The sequence below is a fragment of the Cynocephalus volans genome, chromosome 1 (assembly GCF_027409185.1).
Source record: "Cynocephalus volans isolate mCynVol1 chromosome 1, mCynVol1.pri, whole genome shotgun sequence".
Classification (NCBI taxonomy): Eukaryota; Metazoa; Chordata; class Mammalia; order Dermoptera; family Cynocephalidae; genus Cynocephalus; species Cynocephalus volans.
This window is the reverse complement of record NC_084460.1, coordinates 117,985,652-118,003,054: the sequence shown is the minus strand read 5'-3', so window position 1 is coordinate 118,003,054 and position 17,403 is coordinate 117,985,652. Positions and strand designations below refer to the sequence as shown.

At 34.9% G+C, this 17,403-nt stretch overlaps 1 protein-coding gene across 1 annotated transcript in view; it reads left to right on the top strand.

Moving 5' to 3' along the window:
• ACAP2 (ArfGAP with coiled-coil, ankyrin repeat and PH domains 2) overlaps positions 1-17,403 on the top strand; it is a 125,827-nt gene that overhangs the window by 44,238 nt on the left and 64,186 nt on the right. Inside the window, exons 3-4 of the mRNA XM_063099010.1 lie at positions 2,916-3,035; positions 3,937-3,990. Coding sequence (XP_062955080.1) covers positions 2,916-3,035; positions 3,937-3,990 — 174 coding nt within the window. The remainder of the gene's footprint in view (positions 1-2,915; positions 3,036-3,936; positions 3,991-17,403) is intronic.

Genomic DNA, 17,403 nt, shown 5'->3' with positions numbered 1-17,403 from the left:
TAGGCTTATGGTATGGCAGAGCAGAGTTTGAACTTAAGCAGACTGAGAACCCTGTGTTTTAGCCATAATGTTATACTATTAATCTGCCACTCTGTTTTTATGAAAACTTAATTATTTTTGAATTATTTAATTTGTTGAATAATATCACACTGATGCAGTACAAAATTCAAAGGGAAGAAAGTGTGTACTCAGTGAAAGTCAGTCATTTTCTAATCTCTTTCCTAGATGAGTGCACTGGACTAGTTTCTTGTGTGTCCTTCCAGGAATTTTCTAAACATATAGAAGATTATATGTATTTGTACTCTTCAGTGCAAATGACTCCTTGTTCCAACAAAAATATTAGAACAGTTCCACATTTTGATTTTTCTCCTAGTATATTTTGGATGATGTTATTTGTTACTAATTACAGAGCTGTCTCACATTTTTTTTTAAAGGCTGAATTGTATTACATTGTATGGATATATCCTAATTTATTTATCCAGTTGTCTACTGATGGACATTTAGATTGCTACTGATATTTTACTGTGACTGCAATGAAAACTTCACATGTCATGAGGCTTATGTGCAAATATATCTGCATGATACATTTTTAAAAGTGAAATTGCTAAATTAGAGGGTATGTATGTTTTAAATTTTGATAGCTCTTGCTAAATTGCCTCCTATAGAAATTTTTCCAATTTGCATTCCCACCAACAATGTATGAGAGTGCTTATTTCCCCATACCTACCCTCTCCAAAACAGCATGTTATCAAACTTTTTGATTTTTGCTGTTCTATAAAAAATAGTAATTTCTGCTTCTTTTATTATGTGAGATTAAATATCTTTTCATGGGTTGAAGATGGATTTGTATTTTTTTTTTCTGGGAATTATCTGTATGTGTCTGTCACTAATTTTTTCTAGTAGATGGTTGGATTTTCAAAATGATTTGTATGCCCTTAAAGTAGAGAAATTAGTCCCTTATGATTTGTTAGTACTATTGTTTTCCCATATTATTGTCTTTTTACTACATTTATTGCTTTTTTCTTATAGAAATGTTTTATTTTTATCAAAAATATTTATCAATTTCTTCTTTTCTATGGCTTTTGAGGCTTGTATTCTTCTCAGAAAGCCTTTTTTTTTCCTACTTTGAGATTATTTTTAAAAAACAAAACAAAACAAAAACCTGTTTTCTCCTAGTTTGCTGATTTCATTTTTTATGTTATGGTTTTTTTGGGGGGGCGGGAGGCAGTGCAGCTGGCTGGTACAGGAATCAAACCCTGGACATTTTTCATGTTTAAATCTTTATTCCACCTGAAATGAATTTGGGGTTTGGAATCCAACTTAGTTTCTTTCTTTCTTTTTTCCCCTTCAGTTGACTATTCAAAGTCCCTGATGTCATTTATTGGATAATTTCTTCCCTCACTTACTGGAATATTACTGTAATCAAATACTGCATATCTGTATCTGTTTCTTGACCCCGAATTCCATGCTGTTGATCAGTTTGTTTATTCACATTTACTACCTGACTTTTAATTACTGCACCTATATAAAATATGTTAATATCATATAGACTAATGTTCCCACCTCATTTTCAAATATTATTTTGCTTGCCTTGCATGTTGGTTATTCCATGTGAACTTTAGAATTAATTCTTATGGGAAGACATCTTATTTTATTTTATTTTGTGAATAGCAAACTATTTGGAAGGCTTATTTCTGCCAGCATTTCTCATAGTGGGTTTTGTGGAACATTGGTCAAATGAGAAGGTTTCCTCTGAAGAGAATTCCATCGTCAAATATTTTTGGGAAGCACTGCATATTGTACCTCCTCTCTTGGATGCACATTAATATACCAAAAACTCTTAAAAGTTTAGCAATATTTGTGTTAACTTTTCTAGGAATCCTTCCCTGATCTCCACAGTCCTGGCTAGGTGGTCTTTGTTCACTCATGCATGGTTTTGTTCTAACTGTTGTGTTTGTGCTCTACAGAATTTATCTGCTTGTCTACTGGTTAGAATTAGCTCCTTGAGAGAAGAGATTATGTTTTAAATTTCTGTTCCTCTAGACCTTAGAGCAACAGTTTTAAATTATACTCTTGAGATCCTTTAGGAGTTTTCTCAAATTTTTCTCAGCTCTGTATCCTCTTCTTGTTGTCCCCCCTGGCCACCCCTTTTTATACCTTTCCATCCTTCGTCTATAGCAGCTCCACTTTTGTTTGTTTTTTAATATTTGACATTCATTCAAGATTTTGTTTAAAAAAAAATGCTCTGTATCTGAATGAAAGAAAGGAAAGAAAGAAGAAAGAAATGAAGAAAGGAAAGGAAAAAAGAGAAAGGGAGAGAGGAAGGGAATGAAAGCAAAGAAGGAAGAGAAGGATGAAAGAAAGAAAGAAAGAAAGAAAAACTCAGTCTTAAGGCTTAGCACAATACCTAGAACAGTAGGCACTGGAGAAGTATTTCTTTAAATAAGTGGTGGATTAATAAATTCAGGCATCTGCTTTGATAGAATGATATTGAAATGTTCAGCATGACTAACCCACCACACCAGTTTACTTACCTTTCCTTCAGCATACCACAGTTTTAAATAAAATTTAAATATCTTTTTATCATACTGCTTGCTTACCCTTTCTTTCTTCTGGGAGCTGCTTTTTAAATTTTTATGGAGTTAATTTATGGGATTGAATTTGACTTGATAAAATGGCTTGTTGTTGTTGTTGTCAGACAGCCTTGATCCTGAAAGGTCAACTTTTACAGTATAGCCGTCCTATGAATTTACTTTATAAACCAAATGAAAAAGGAATAATTTTCAATTAATATATTTTGGGTTTATCGTTGAAACAATTTATCTCACCTAAGTTAACTCTTGTGGTTACTGCTAACACTTGTTCAAGTCATTTGTAAAGTTATTTTCAACCTGATGTAAATTTTTCTTTTTCAGCTTGTGAAACTTTGTATTGCAATGATTGATACTGGAAAAGCCTTTTGTGTTGCAAATAAACAGTTCATGAATGGGATTCGAGACCTGGCTCAGTATTCTAGTAATGATGCTGTAGTTGAGGTTAGTATTATTAAAATTACAGTTAAAAGGATAAGTGCAACAAGACATTAAAGAATTATGCATCCATTTAGCTAATTAATAGTTATAATGATACTTTAAATTAGGAATAGAAAAGCTTTCTCCCCTTGGTACTATCTTGTATAATCCTGTTTTACAGGTGGTTGGCCTGTATATGGATCCAACCCTGAACCTGGGTGTAATCCTATTTTCTAAGATAGTTAGAAGATGATGGTTGATTTGCATTGTGCATACCTCACATCATTCTCTTAAGTCAGCTTCTAATGGTTTTGGCCAGGTTACTAAGTTTACTTGCTGCATGGTGAGCTGAAACATCTGCCAGAAGGCCTGAACAGGGAAAGCAGGATAATGCCTACTAGTAGCTGCTTATAGGGGCATGCAGAGAGCATTAACCTAAGAACAGTATCTAATTGTATGTATGGGAGGTTGTATTGGTTCTGGATAGCAAGCTATGCTGGGTTACCTTAGATCCCTTGCTATATACTGTGTGGTATTACGTACGATATGTCTTTCATGAGGAATAATAACTGATGAAGAGAGGGCTGTGGTTTGATGATTATTTGATAGATGCTTAAATGGACACAGTCTTCATACACTCAGACAGTTTTACCTGTAGGTTTATATAGGCCATTCCTATTTGTTAGCCTAATACTATTCATGGGGCAATACTAATTCGTTGACTTTTCTAAGGTTTTATATGTTACCATATGTATACTTAACCTTTTTTCAGAGCATGCCCATGAGGTAGTAAGATTGTCTTTAGAAATGTTATTGTTTACAGTGTAACTTGAACTTTTCTGTCAGGGATGCTGAAGTAATATTTTTGTGGCCTATTTTGGTGGTTCCTAAATGACTTGGTTTTCTTTTGGTTTCTTTCTCATAGACAAGTTTGACCAAGTTTTCCGATAGTCTTCAAGAAATGATCAATTTTCATACGGTAAGTGCCAGTAAGTAGGTGTTAGTACGCCGGTGTTAACATTGCAGTTAACTTTTCTTGAGTGCCAGTATTTTATGCAATGACTGAAGTTGAATTCAGTGACTTTGATTGGTCAGCAGCTTTTAGTTGGGAGGATCTAAAATGTACACCGTGTGTGTGTGTGTGTGTGTGTGTGTGTGTGTGTGTGTGTGTGTGAGAGACAGAGAGAGAGACAGAGAGACAGAGAGACACAGAGAGACAGTGAGAAAGTATACAAATTTTATTACCCATTCTAATATAGTGAACTTATTTTAATTCATTATATAATTAATTATATTAATTATATCAATTATATTAGAACTCATTCTAATATAATGAATTATATACCCATAAGTTAATTTTTTTCCTTTAAGTTGTGGCTTTGTAAGTTTTTAAGCATTTATTTAAGAATAAAGAAGAGTCATCATTTAAAATTTATGTTTCTTTTAAGATACTTACAAATATATCTTCTTTATCTAATCAATTGCCGATATTAAAGACTGATATTCTTTGAGCTTTTTATATGTGTGTTTAAAAGTTGAGGACATTTATCCTTCAAGAATGAGGGATATATATTATTTCTGGAATATCACAAATTCCTTTATAAATTTTATAAAAGTTTGCTGAAAATATGGTAGCTTATAAGCTGTATACTTATATTTAAAAAAATGCTTAAATAATGGGGTATACTTAACCTTTTTAATAAAATGTGCTAATCTTTGATTCTTAATTTGATTTTTTAAAAAATGTTTTTGTTGGTCCAGATATCAAGGATGAAGTTATTATGACAATATTTTTTTAAATTGTAGTGTGTATTAGTCATTTCTGTTGTTTATAACAAAACTACCTGTAACTGGGTAATTTGTAAGAAAACAAAATTTATTGCTTACAGTGTCAGAGGCTGGGAAGTCCAAAGTCCAGGGAACACATCTGGTGAGGGTCTTCTTTGGTGGTGCCTTTACAGCAACACAGGGGTCTCACATGGTGGAAAATGACAGAGCACAGAGAGAGAGAGAGGCGTTCATGTGCTCTCCTTTTATTTTTTATTTTTATTTTTTTAAAAGATGACCAGTAAGGGGATCTTAACCCTTGACTTGGTGTCGTCAGCACCATGCTCACCCAGTGAGCTAACCGACCATCCTTATATGGGATCCAAACCCATAGCCTTGGTGTTATCAACACCACACTCTCCTGAGTGAGCCATGGGCCAGCCCGATGTGCTCTCCTTTTAAAGCCCTCAAAACCATGCCCATCAACTAGGTCATGGTCCTTGCGATCTAATCACCTCTTCAAGTCCCCACTTTTCAATTATCCTAGTAGGATTTTCCACCCTCAACAGTTACAGTGGGGATTAAGCATCAATGATTTTGGGAGGGGAGACATTCAATCCACTGCATAGTTCGAATATTAGCTGTACCAAAATTGACACGTATAAGTATCTGCTTGAGTGCCTGTTTTCAGTTTTTTTTGGTATATGCCTAGGTATGGAATTGTTGGTAATTCTGTTTAACTTTTTGAAGAATTGCCAAATTGTTTTCCACAGAGGCTGTGCCAGTTTATATTCCCACCAGCATTTATGAGTGTTCTAATTTCTCTACATCCTTGTCAATATTTGTTATTTTCTTTCTTTTTGTTTTTTTGATTATAGCCATCCAGATAAGTATCTCATTGTGGTTTTGATTTACATTTCTCTAATGACTAATGGAGTTGAGCATCTTTCATGTGCTTATTGACCATTTGTGTATCTTCTTCTGCCATTGTTACCATTGTTTATTAGAGTCTCCTGTTCACTTTTTAATTGGGTTGTTTATTATTTTTTTTAGTGAGTTATATAGTTCTTTACATATTCTAAATATTAACCATATCAATATATGATATGTAAGTATTTTCTCCCATTTTGTAGGTTTTCCTTTTTACTTTCTTGATAATATCCTTTGATGCACGAAAGTTTTTAATTTTGATGAAGTCTTAAGTCCAGTTTATCTATTGTGCTTTTGGTGTCATGTCTAAGAGAATTCATTGCCAGCCAAAACCTAGGTCATGAATATTTACCCCCATGTTTTCTTCTGGAGTTTTATGGTTTTACCTGTAATATCTGACACCAATTTAATCACGTATTAGTTTTCTTTTTGCTTTCTACTGAATTTGGATGCCAGTGTTTGGCATATTTCATTTCTCTTTAAATCAAATGATCTTTTGGATTTAGACTCCTTAAAAAATGTAATTTAGTAAGAATTAATTTTTTTGGTACAAGTTATTGTTTTGTTAAAAAGTTATTGATTTTAAATTAACATAAGAGGTTAAATGTTTTCTCCATAATAAATTATCCTTTGAAATATTTCTGTCATATATTTTTTAAACTACTAAGTCTGATATTATTGCTTTCTATAAGAATCCCTTGCTCTTTGTCATAGTTTTAAATGTGAAAAGTTATGATGAAGATAAACTTTTGTCAGTAAATTGTTTAATTGTATTTGGAAGCTTTCTTGTTAAGAAATCTTACTTAGAAGTATTTATAAATTATTCTTAGAGTAAATTAAATCTCCAAAAATCAGGTTTGTTTGAAGCAAAGTATATATGTATTATTTGCTCCAAGGGGATAGAGACCAATGTCTTTTTAATGCTAGTGCTCTTAATGTGTACCTACTTTCCCCAAACCTATATGGATTCCACTAAAAGGAAAGCAATCAGTGTTTCTTGACTTTAACACTATGAAAAGAACATAGTATGTAGATAGAGATAACTTAGTTTGAGTTGAGATCCCACTGTTATTAGCTGTATAATTGTCATCAATTTACTTCATCACTTTCGTTTTTCAGTTTACCCTTCTATAAAAAGGGAATAATAGAACTCGTCATGCCTGTTTTTAAAGGTAATGAATAACAAAATATGTGAAAGTAAACTCTGGAGATTGATATTCCTTCCTTAACTCTTTTGGTTGGCATCCATTCAGGAAAACAGAAAGCACTTAAGGTATTTCTGACAAAGAGGTTTTAATACAGGGAATTGGTTGCAAAAGTGGTGGAAGAGTTGGAGGAATAAAAAAGCTAAGGTGATCAAGCTACCGGAGATCAGTAAACATGGGAAGTAGCTATAGCCCCCAGGACTGGAGGAACAAAAGTGAAAGTGGTGTTACTCTGAGCCCCTAAGTACTACACTGTTGAGAATACTGCCATTGTTACCTAGCCAGGAAGCCAGGAGCTTGCCTTCTTGTTGCTGCTGCCTGAGCCAAGGAGCCCACAGTCCCACTGAGAGTTGGAGTAGCTCATAGTTGCTCACTGAAGCTGTCAGAAGTAGGAAAAAGGTGGCTTCTCCTTCTCTCCTGCTTCTTAATTTGACATTGGCTTTCTTTGGTAGAACCTTTCAGCTTATAAGGGGATCTGGGAAATATACTTTGCAAGCTTCTAGCCGCTGGCAGTACAGAGGAGGAGACTGTGTAAGGGTGAGAGTGGAAATGAGAGCCAACAGGTAAACAACCCGCTCACTAACCATGAAGGCTGTAGTTTTGTAATTTTTTTTGGTAGGGAAATTATTGTAAAACTTAACTTTTATCCTAAATTTTTTTCTATGACTTCTCTTTTCTATGTATTCAATATCCAACACGTTAGTAAAATATACCCCAAATTCAACTATCAATAGTTTCTCTGCCATCTCCAAGTATGAACTACCACCACTTCCTGTTTAGGCTTTTACACATCTCCCAGCTTGTGTCTCTGCTTCTCTTTTTGCTCTTCTACAATGAGTTCTGAAGACAGCAGCCAGAATAAGCTTTTAAAAATATAAATTAATTCACAGCACTCCTTTGCTTCAATGGCTCCCCATTACACAGAATAATATCCTAACCATGGCTTACCAAGCCCTATATGATCAGGTTCTTGCTTATAACTCTCTGGTCTCATCTCTACTCTCTGCCCAGCTGTAGTCACTTGGATTTTTGTTTTCCTTAATAAAATTTAGATCTCCAAATATATGTACAGGAAAATTGGGTTTGACAGAAACAACGGCCATAGAAGAACGTTTGAATTCTTTGTTGTACTTTGAATGTGCTAAAGTAATTCTCATCTCAGGGCCTTTGCACTTGCTATCTGTTCTGCATGGAATGTTCTTCTTTCACATCTATGTGTGGCTAGTTTCCTTACAATATTCCTTTTCCCTCACTTTATTTAGATCACTACCTCTCAGAGAGGGCTTCCTTAAGCAACCTGTGGTCACCTTCTGTCACTTTACCTTGCCTTTACAAACACACACATACAGACTATATATATACATGTGTATACACATATATACACATACACATACATGTATACATATATGGTCTGTTCTCAAATATACATTCTTATTTTATTGTTTGTTCTTCTGACTTCCATGACTGCAGGTACTTTGTTATGTTCATCTAGAGGAGTACCAAGCTCCTAGAAGAGTACTTGGTAGAAAGGAGTTACTCGTGACAGGGTTAATGAGACTGAGATTACGAATTTATGAAAACTATTTAATATTTTTTAATAGTCATTAAATCAGCAAAGATTTATTAAATCAGTAACAAAGCACAACAAATAGATATTCAAAGGCATTCTTTTAATTTTTCTTTTCCTGTTGCATGTGTTTGAGAAATTTCAGGATCTCTTGACTGTAAAAGTCATGTTACTTTAAAAAGATAATGTACAATAAAGGGAGATCACTATTTGTCAGTTTGCCTGGGGCTCTGAACATTACATAAGGGTACTTCAAAAACATTGTGGAAAAATGGATTTAAAAGATAATGCAAATCTTTCCATGAACTTTTTGAAGTACCCTCTATACTTATGTGTATAGAAAACTCTGTCTGACACTCCACCCAGATGTCCAGACTTCCTAATTTTATTCCCTTGTTCTTTTTTTTTTGTTTTTTTACAGAATCTCAGAGATTTTCCTATTAATATATATAGGAATGAAATTGTGAGTCCTGAGTTTACTTTCTTTTAATTTTCTTCCCTTTTATAGTTGCTGTGCTGTTTTTTTAATCTGGTCTTTTTTGTTTTTGTTTTTGGTTCATCAACACTTTAAATTTTTTCTAGTAGGAATGACTTGTGTGTACATGAACCAGAATTCTTATATTTGTGTCAAAGGTTCTCTTCTGTCATCATAGCACTGTTATACTTCACTTTAATTAGACTATAGATAAGGATGATGCATATCTTTTTTACTGTTATATCCCCAGTACTTATATAATTCTCATCTTGGGGAAGTCAATTAATTTTTCTAAGCTTTACATTCCTCTTCTGTATAATGAAATGGTTTTACTAGGCAACTTTTAATTATAAATTCTAAAATTATAAAGTATAATTTATTATAAGATTTCAATATCATCTCAGAGCCATTTGTTAAAATGTGGTAAAAACCTAGTCATGTAGAATGCTTTATATTAGTAGCATTCTCTACAACGGGATCTTAATTACATATAAGCATTCCAGGATAAAGGAGGCTTAAGAAAAACTGCTTTCTAAAAGGTAATAAACAATGGAATCTGCTTTATACTCTATGACAGAGCTCATAACACTTGGGTTTTGGTGTATCAGTTTGTGTTAGGATAAAAGTCTGGATATTCCAGAGGTGTCATTTATGAATAACTTTGTGGGCTTAAGTAAATGTTTGAAAATAATAGAACCATTTAGATTATTAGTCACATGTATATTAAACATATATTGGCATTAGATTATTGTCATTTAAAAAATAAATCATTTGGATTATTTTGTGATTTATTCCTTTGTTAAAATGAATAGAAGTGTTCCTTATTCCTTTTAAAATGAGAATTTCCTAGGATTGCTCTGTAATTCTTACATTTTTATGAGATGCCAGCACATAACTTTTCTAGAGCAGGTCATGTATGCTTCATTCTACTAGATACTAGAGTTAGTTTGAAGATTGGCTTATTTTCCTGCAACTTAGAGGTTTTGTGACTTCACTGATGACTCTTTTGGATTCTAATTTGCTGTTGGTGTAAGGAACTTGGAATATTTATTTGATTATTATCTTTGCTGAATGAAGCTTTAAAGTTGATTTGCTGCATAAATTCTATGAAAATGTGTGACCCTTTTTGATATTTTTTTTGGTAAGTTTGATTTTCCGTATCAGAGCTGTTTACTCACTGAACAAATGGTTTTAAGTAATGAGAGTACAGTAGTTTCAGTGCTTTGTAACTTTTCTCATCTTGTGGCACAGTTTGAAACTGATGGTCATGATTGTATGGGACACTGAGGAAACTGCAGGGGGACATGTGGACACCTATCTGTGTGTTGGTTTAAAGTTCTTTTTTATGGAATTATGTTTAAATAAAACACAGTGTTAGGGAAGATATTACATATTGAATGTGTATAACACTTCCGTATATTTTAAGGAGAAAGTTGTGCTTGCTTCCATGAACATATCTTATTTTGTTTTAATTTATTTTATTTATTGAATCAAAATTGATTATACATATTTTGGGGGTTGAATATTGAGATATGTTGACCAAATCAATGGTACTAGCATATATATTGCATGAACATATCTTAAAAAAAAGGTCTTATGAAATAACTTCAAGCAATTCCTGATCAAGATTTAAAACTGATGGTGTTTTCAAATTCTGGTTAATTGTCATTGATGAGAAACTTGATCTATGTAGGCAGATTAGTGAACGGGGCAGAGTAGTATTTATTGCCTTTTCCCCCTGACTGATAAGAGCTCTGTTCTCACCTGTGATTAGAATTTAAACAATTCCATTTCTTTTGTATTTCAAAGGAGCAATATTCATTAAGCTGAACTGCTTTTCCTTTCCTCTCATTGACACAAATAATGCTTAAATTTTTGGGGATAAATTGGATGGATTTTGAATAAAATAATGAAGCTTTTCTGCAGGTATACACAGAAGTTGCACTACCTCTTTTTTTGTTTTGTTTTCCTTCTACCTACTTTTGATAATCTCCTTTGGTTTCAGATGATAGTACTGACTCACTAGTGACTCATTTTCAGTCTCACCTTTCCAACACTTTGAATCCATAAAGTTTGTCAGTTATGTTAACATGTTAATTGTCAAAAATTTCAAGGACTGCTTCAAATAAGTTCATTGGATTGCAGAACACCAATTGAGGAAGCCATCTGTTAAAGTCAATAACTAGTATTAAAAAAAAATCTGCCAGTTGAGAATTATTCATCCCAAGCTTTTTGAATTCTACTTTTAACTCATAAACTTTGGCAAAATTCTTCCTCTGGAAGCCATTGTTGCTGAACCAAGTGGGGTATGTTTGTGTGCCACCGAAAGCCAATTATTGAAGCATGTGTCTTTGTAGTAGAGAAAGAAGATTTATTCATGAGATCTGCCTTAACCTCAGTGAGGAGGATTCTACATTTATGGGAAAGTGGTTAGGGGCGGTGCAAGGCATGGTGGATGGATCATGATTGGCTAAAGGGTCTGAAGGAGTCATTCATTCAGTGATCTGTGCTGTGCTTGCGCAGGCAATGTGCACGTTCAGAAAATGGCTGCGTTAGCAGGATTTGGAGGTAGAGCCCTCAGCCCTCTGATATCAAAGGTGAGACATTCATGCAGGCTCAGTAGAGATGTCTGTGGGCTCAGCCAGCCTAGTTCAGTTTGTGTTGGGCCAAGCTAACCCCAGCTGTACTGAAAAACAAAAACAAAAACAAAAACACCTTAGGAACACAACTTTTATGCCAGAGACTTTATCTCATGGGGCAGGTAGGAGGAAACCAAAGGAGAGGTTAGTTATGGAAATTTACTGAAAGAATGAGCACTTTAAATAAAGAATAAATAAACTTTAATTGAAAAGCCACAGTTACACTAGTGTACTTTTGTATGAAATAGTGTTACTGAACTGAGAGGGGTTTGTCATCCACTGCCCACATACCTAAGAAATCTCTCATGCCAAAGTTTGCAATGTTAAAGATTAGCATTTATTTGAGTGCCGTGGAGCATGTGGTAACCAGGGGAGCTTTTAAGACCGCTGAAGGGCCGAGCCCGTGGCGCACTCGGGAGAGTGCGGCACTGGGAGCGCAGCGACGCTCCCGCTGCGGGTTCGGATCCTATATAGGACTGGCCAGTGCACTCACTGGCTGAGTGCCGGCCACGAAAAAGACAAAAAAAAAAAAAAAAAAAAAAAAAAGACCGCTGAACTCCTTGATAAAGCATTTATAGAACAAAATTATGGGGGGAGGGGTCCCCAGGAGGTTTGTGTGAATCTGATTGGTTTGTGGTGAGGTCAGCATAAATGGGTGGGTGGGGGGGGGTCCCAGGAGTCATGTGTGAATCTGATTGGTCTGTGATGAGATTTGACATCTGACTGATATCCATGGTGCCTTAGGATCCAGGGTGTGTGCACTTCAGAGCAGATTTGTTGTTTGTTATCTGCTAGGTAGGACAACTGGAGATTGGTGTTACAGATGGTGTCTGGAAGCCAAAAGACATTTATCTAAGAAACACAATTCTGACCTTCAAATCAAGTTTTAGCCTAAGGAGCAAACATCCTGACCTTCAGATTAAGTCTTAGCCTAAGGAAGTTTGTTTAATCAACTCTTCTCTTAGTGTTGTTACTTCTAGGAATCCAGCCTGTCCTGCCTGATCAAGCAGTTTCTCTTTAGCTATCTCCCTTACCCTCCAGACCGGGGGTTAGAAGAATACCTAGGAGAGATGGGGTTTGTTCTCCAGTTTCAGTTGCAGGGAGTGATAGTCTCATACCATTGCTTGATAAAAAGCTGATAATGGATGAAACTGAATGTTTTGAATATTTTGTTTAAATTCGTTTATCATTTTGATAACATTTAATTTGGAATTAATATCTATCATATCTACATACAAACTTTTACATATGACAGATCCTCTGTGAAATAATATACTAGATTTTCAGTTTTCCAAATAAATTCTTAGTGTAAATTAACATCTTGCAGTCACTATTGGCTACACTAACAATATGCAAAATTACAATGTTTCCACACTATCTTTTTTGTTTCAAAGATTTCTTTTACCATTTTGAGTATTTCCTCCCCAGGTGTTTGTTACTTTGCAAAATAATCAATGCTCTTCCAAGAAAATCTCCTATTCAGAGATTTTAACTACTGCTGTTAATTTGAGCACAGTTACTAATGTGTAGAATCATCACTCAGTAATGAAAACTTTTTGATATAGTGGTCTTCAGGGTTCTGATTATTGCTGTTTATCTGGCGTGCCATCATCTGCATATGTTTATTCTGTTATGCAAATGTAGCACCTTTTCTATTTCCTTTGCTTCTTTGGAAATTAACAAAGTTCTTGACATTTTCCTTGCAGGCTGGTTTATTGTGCAGTTCTGCAATAGTATGAAGCATTCTGGCTCTAGCTCTTAATTGGGTAACCTTTTAACTAGCATCTTGATCTGATATTGTTATAAGTAATAAAACAACTGTTTATTATTTTGTATTTGCAGAGGTTTAGAGTAGAAATCTTTACTGTATGAAATGGCTATTTTGTATTGGTACCATAGCTTTATTTAATAACTTTTTGCTTTATAGCAAAAATTTTGTATTATTGTGTTTGTCTTTTGAATGTAATGACTTTCAGAATGAATGTAATTATTTAATGAAAAAGTTATTTGTTATGATGAGAAAACAATCAGAGAAAAGTGAGTTTTAAATATGATGTACAATATATCTTAAGGTTCAGAAGTCTATTGAAATATGATGTACAATATATATCTTAGGTTCAGAAACTGATTATGTACATATATGTGTGTTTGTGTATGTGTATATTTTTCTGCATTCTTAAAATTGAAAAAATAAATTATACTGAAAGATTATAAAATTAAGCATTTAGTAAATATGACAAAAATATTGTTAATCCAATAATATTATATTATTCTTATGTATGATGAGAAAATCAGATTTCCAAAAATGTTTTTCAATCTGTAAACGCCTACAAAATCCATTTAAAATCATCTAATTATGTGCATTTAATTTCATCTTCAGAAATAATTATTTTTAATAATCAAAAATGAAACAATGAAATTTCACCAGCTTTGGCTAATTATCATCAAAAGGCCAATAATAAATAAATACCAAGAAATAACAGCTGAAAAAAAAAATCAATTGTATTCTAATAGGAATACCTAAACTAAACAATGATGATGCTAAGGTAACAATCTTATATAATTTTCTTGTTAGTAGGAAAAATGTGAAAAATAAGAACAAGAAGTGATGATAAAAATTTTGGCTAAATGATTATAAATACTTTTGGATGATTCAAATAGAACGAAGGGGAAGAGTTATATAGTTTTGCCAAAGTAATAATTAATGCATTTGGAAAGTTAACAGAGGAAGTCATACAAATAGTATCAAAATATAATTTCTGCAGTTGTAAATTTTTGAATTGTTGTACCAAATAGTTTATAACTTTAAAAATCACTATAAAAACTTATAAACATCAGTATCTTATGTATGGTTGTCAATATCTAATCAGTTACTCTGTGTAACATCCACCACAAAACTTAGTGACTTAAAATAACTAATAGATCTGCAACATAACCAGTGCCATTTTAGACAGGCCCGTTCTCTTTTACAAGAAGCGTCATGGTTTTGGAGAAAATGAAACTTCCGGCGTTTCCGCATGCGTAGAACTCTCCATCCCCATGACCTAACTCAATCCCCACCCCAGAATTACATCACCCAGCTCTTGGCACCAACAGACCAATATAAGCTCTACCACCACCCCAACACCTGGTGCTGTCCCCTTTTCAGGGCAGCCCCGGGCTGCCTGCCACTTTGGGCACAGCCTGGCAAATTTTCTTCCTTTAATAAAGCTTGAACAGTACCTGGCATCTTGGCTCACTTTCTTTCAATAAACACTATCTTTTATTTGGGCAGGGCTTGGAGGGGCCAGCTTGTCCCTGTTCCAGTTGAGGTTGGCTGGGTAGCTTGTCTGTGGCTGGAGGATCTAACATGTCTGGTACCTCATCTAGGGTGGCTAGAATGGCTGGGATTGGCTGAGCTTTTTTCACCCTTTGGAGTTTTTCATCCTCTAGGACTTTCTCTCTACATTTGGCCTCTCTCCCCAGCCAGGTAGTCAGACATCATAATGTGATAGCTGGCTTTCAAGAGTGTGAAATCAGTAGGTGCATGGTCTCTTAAGGCCTAGGCCTAGAAGTCACATCATATTACTTTTGCTGCATACTTTTGATCAAAGCAGCAGAACTGAAGTTAGATTCAAGGTAAGGGAAATAGATTCTACCTCTTGGTGAGAGAGTAGCATACACATGCAGGATGAGAGGAATTGCTGGTGACCATCTATATAGATAGTCTACCACATCTTTCACGACCACATCTTGGGTCATGGTGCACATTACACTTGTAATGTGCACCATGACTCAAGTATTACTACAGTGGTAAACTGGTCTCCATCCCCAAATCTTTTTATTTATGTCATCTGCAGTGTAGCATTAGAGTTTAAAAAATCTCTGTAGGTGATTCTGACCTGCAGTAAAGTTTGAGAACCACTGCGAAAGTTTGAGATCAGTGGTTCTTAAAGAGTAGTCCCTGGACCAGCAGCATCAGGATCACCTGGGAACTTGTTAGCACTGCAGATTTTCAGAGCTCTCCTCAGATCTACTGTATCAGAAAGTCTAAGGCTAGGAGCCAGCAATCTATGTTTGAACAAGCCTTCCAAGGATTCTGATATACTCTAGAGTTTGAGAACCACTGTTCTAGAGTAGGGATTGGCAAACTATGGCTTGCAGGCCAAATCCAGCCACTGCTTTCCTCAACCTTGGTGTTATAACACCACACTCTAACCAACTGAGCTAACTGGCCAGCCCCATGTAAATTTTTATTTAAACACAATTATGCTCATTTGCTTTTGTTTTGTCTGTGGCTACTTCTGCACTACAGCAGCGGGGTTGAGTAGCTGTGATATAGACCGTATGGCCCACAAGCCTAAATTATTCATTACTGTCTAGCCCCCTTTATAGAAAAAGTGTGTTGACCTCTGCTCTAGATGACTACTTTATTTTTGCCTATTTCTAGGGTCTGTATCTTCCATGACACCCACTAAAGAGAGGTCCTGTTCAGTTTTAGTGAAAGTGACTTAGTGATTTAGCTGCCTTTGCTGAATTCTTTTCAGTGAAGTTGTGGTGGACAATTCAGGCTGCAACACAGACTAATTAAAATCAGAATCTTTGGGAGTAAGAACCAGGCATCAGGAATTTTTAAAGCTCCCTAGGTCGTTCTAATATGCAGCCCAGTTTGAGAAAGAGTTCATTGCTTCCTGTAAACAAGCCACCTGGAGATCTTGGTAGATGTATGTTCTGATTCAGCATTTTTAACAAGTCTAGGATGGTTCTAAAGATTCTGTATTTCTAACATGCTCCCAAGTGATGTAGATCATGCTCATTCTCACCTGGAGAGCTTTAAAAATACTAATTTCTGAGTCTTCCAGTGTTTCTTATTATCTCAGCATCTGGATATTTAAAAATCTTCCACCTTATTCTGGTGTACAACCAATTTGAGAACCCCTGGGTTAGAGAAGTTTGTCTCAATCTTTGTCTAACAGAATCATATAGCAAACTTGCCAAAAATATAGGAGGATTCTATCCTTCTTTAGCAAGCCTGGGCCTTTGTATTTTTTATTCGCCTTCCTTGTGATTTGATAAACACATAAACCACTAGAGAAACACTGCCTTAGAGGAAGGAAGAGTTTAGAGAAACAGATAGATTAGCACAGGCAGAGGATGTAGAAAAAGAGGAACTAATAGTATACATTCATTTACATATTGGCACATATTCCTGGTGATTGCAAAGAATAGTTCTCTTGATTTATTTTAGGCCTGTTTATTACATGCGTAATGAGATTAAACAAAAGATTCAGCGAATTTACAGTGTTAAAAGCTGTAGCCCTCCTCCTTTCTATAGATTCTGGGAAGGACAGGAGTGAGTCTGTCATGTAGAATCACCAGAAGAGAGTGCTGTGGTGGCTGAATAGTATTTAAATGGATCACAAAGACTTTAAACTACAAAATTTATACTTAGAGCCAACGGCACCTAAATGGTAAGAACTGGAAACAGGGCTAATGCTGTCTATGGGTATGTAGCCTATTCTAAACTTTCTGGAGTGGACAGTGTGCCATCTGTGAAGTACATGTCAGTTTCATCCTTTCCTGAACATGGTGGAGATAGTGTTGCTTTACCTGGGTCCAAACATGAATGGGGAATTACCTGAGTGTAAGTTGTGGGTTTTAAACAGTCATGTATTCTTTTTTGCACTTTAGGAAGATCCTTTTATAATTAGCAGATTGTTGAGTATTTGTCACACATATTGACATATTGTTGAGTATTTGTCATACATATGTTGCTAAGAATACGAAGGTACTTCAGAAAGTTTGTGGAAAAATGGAATTAAGATAACGC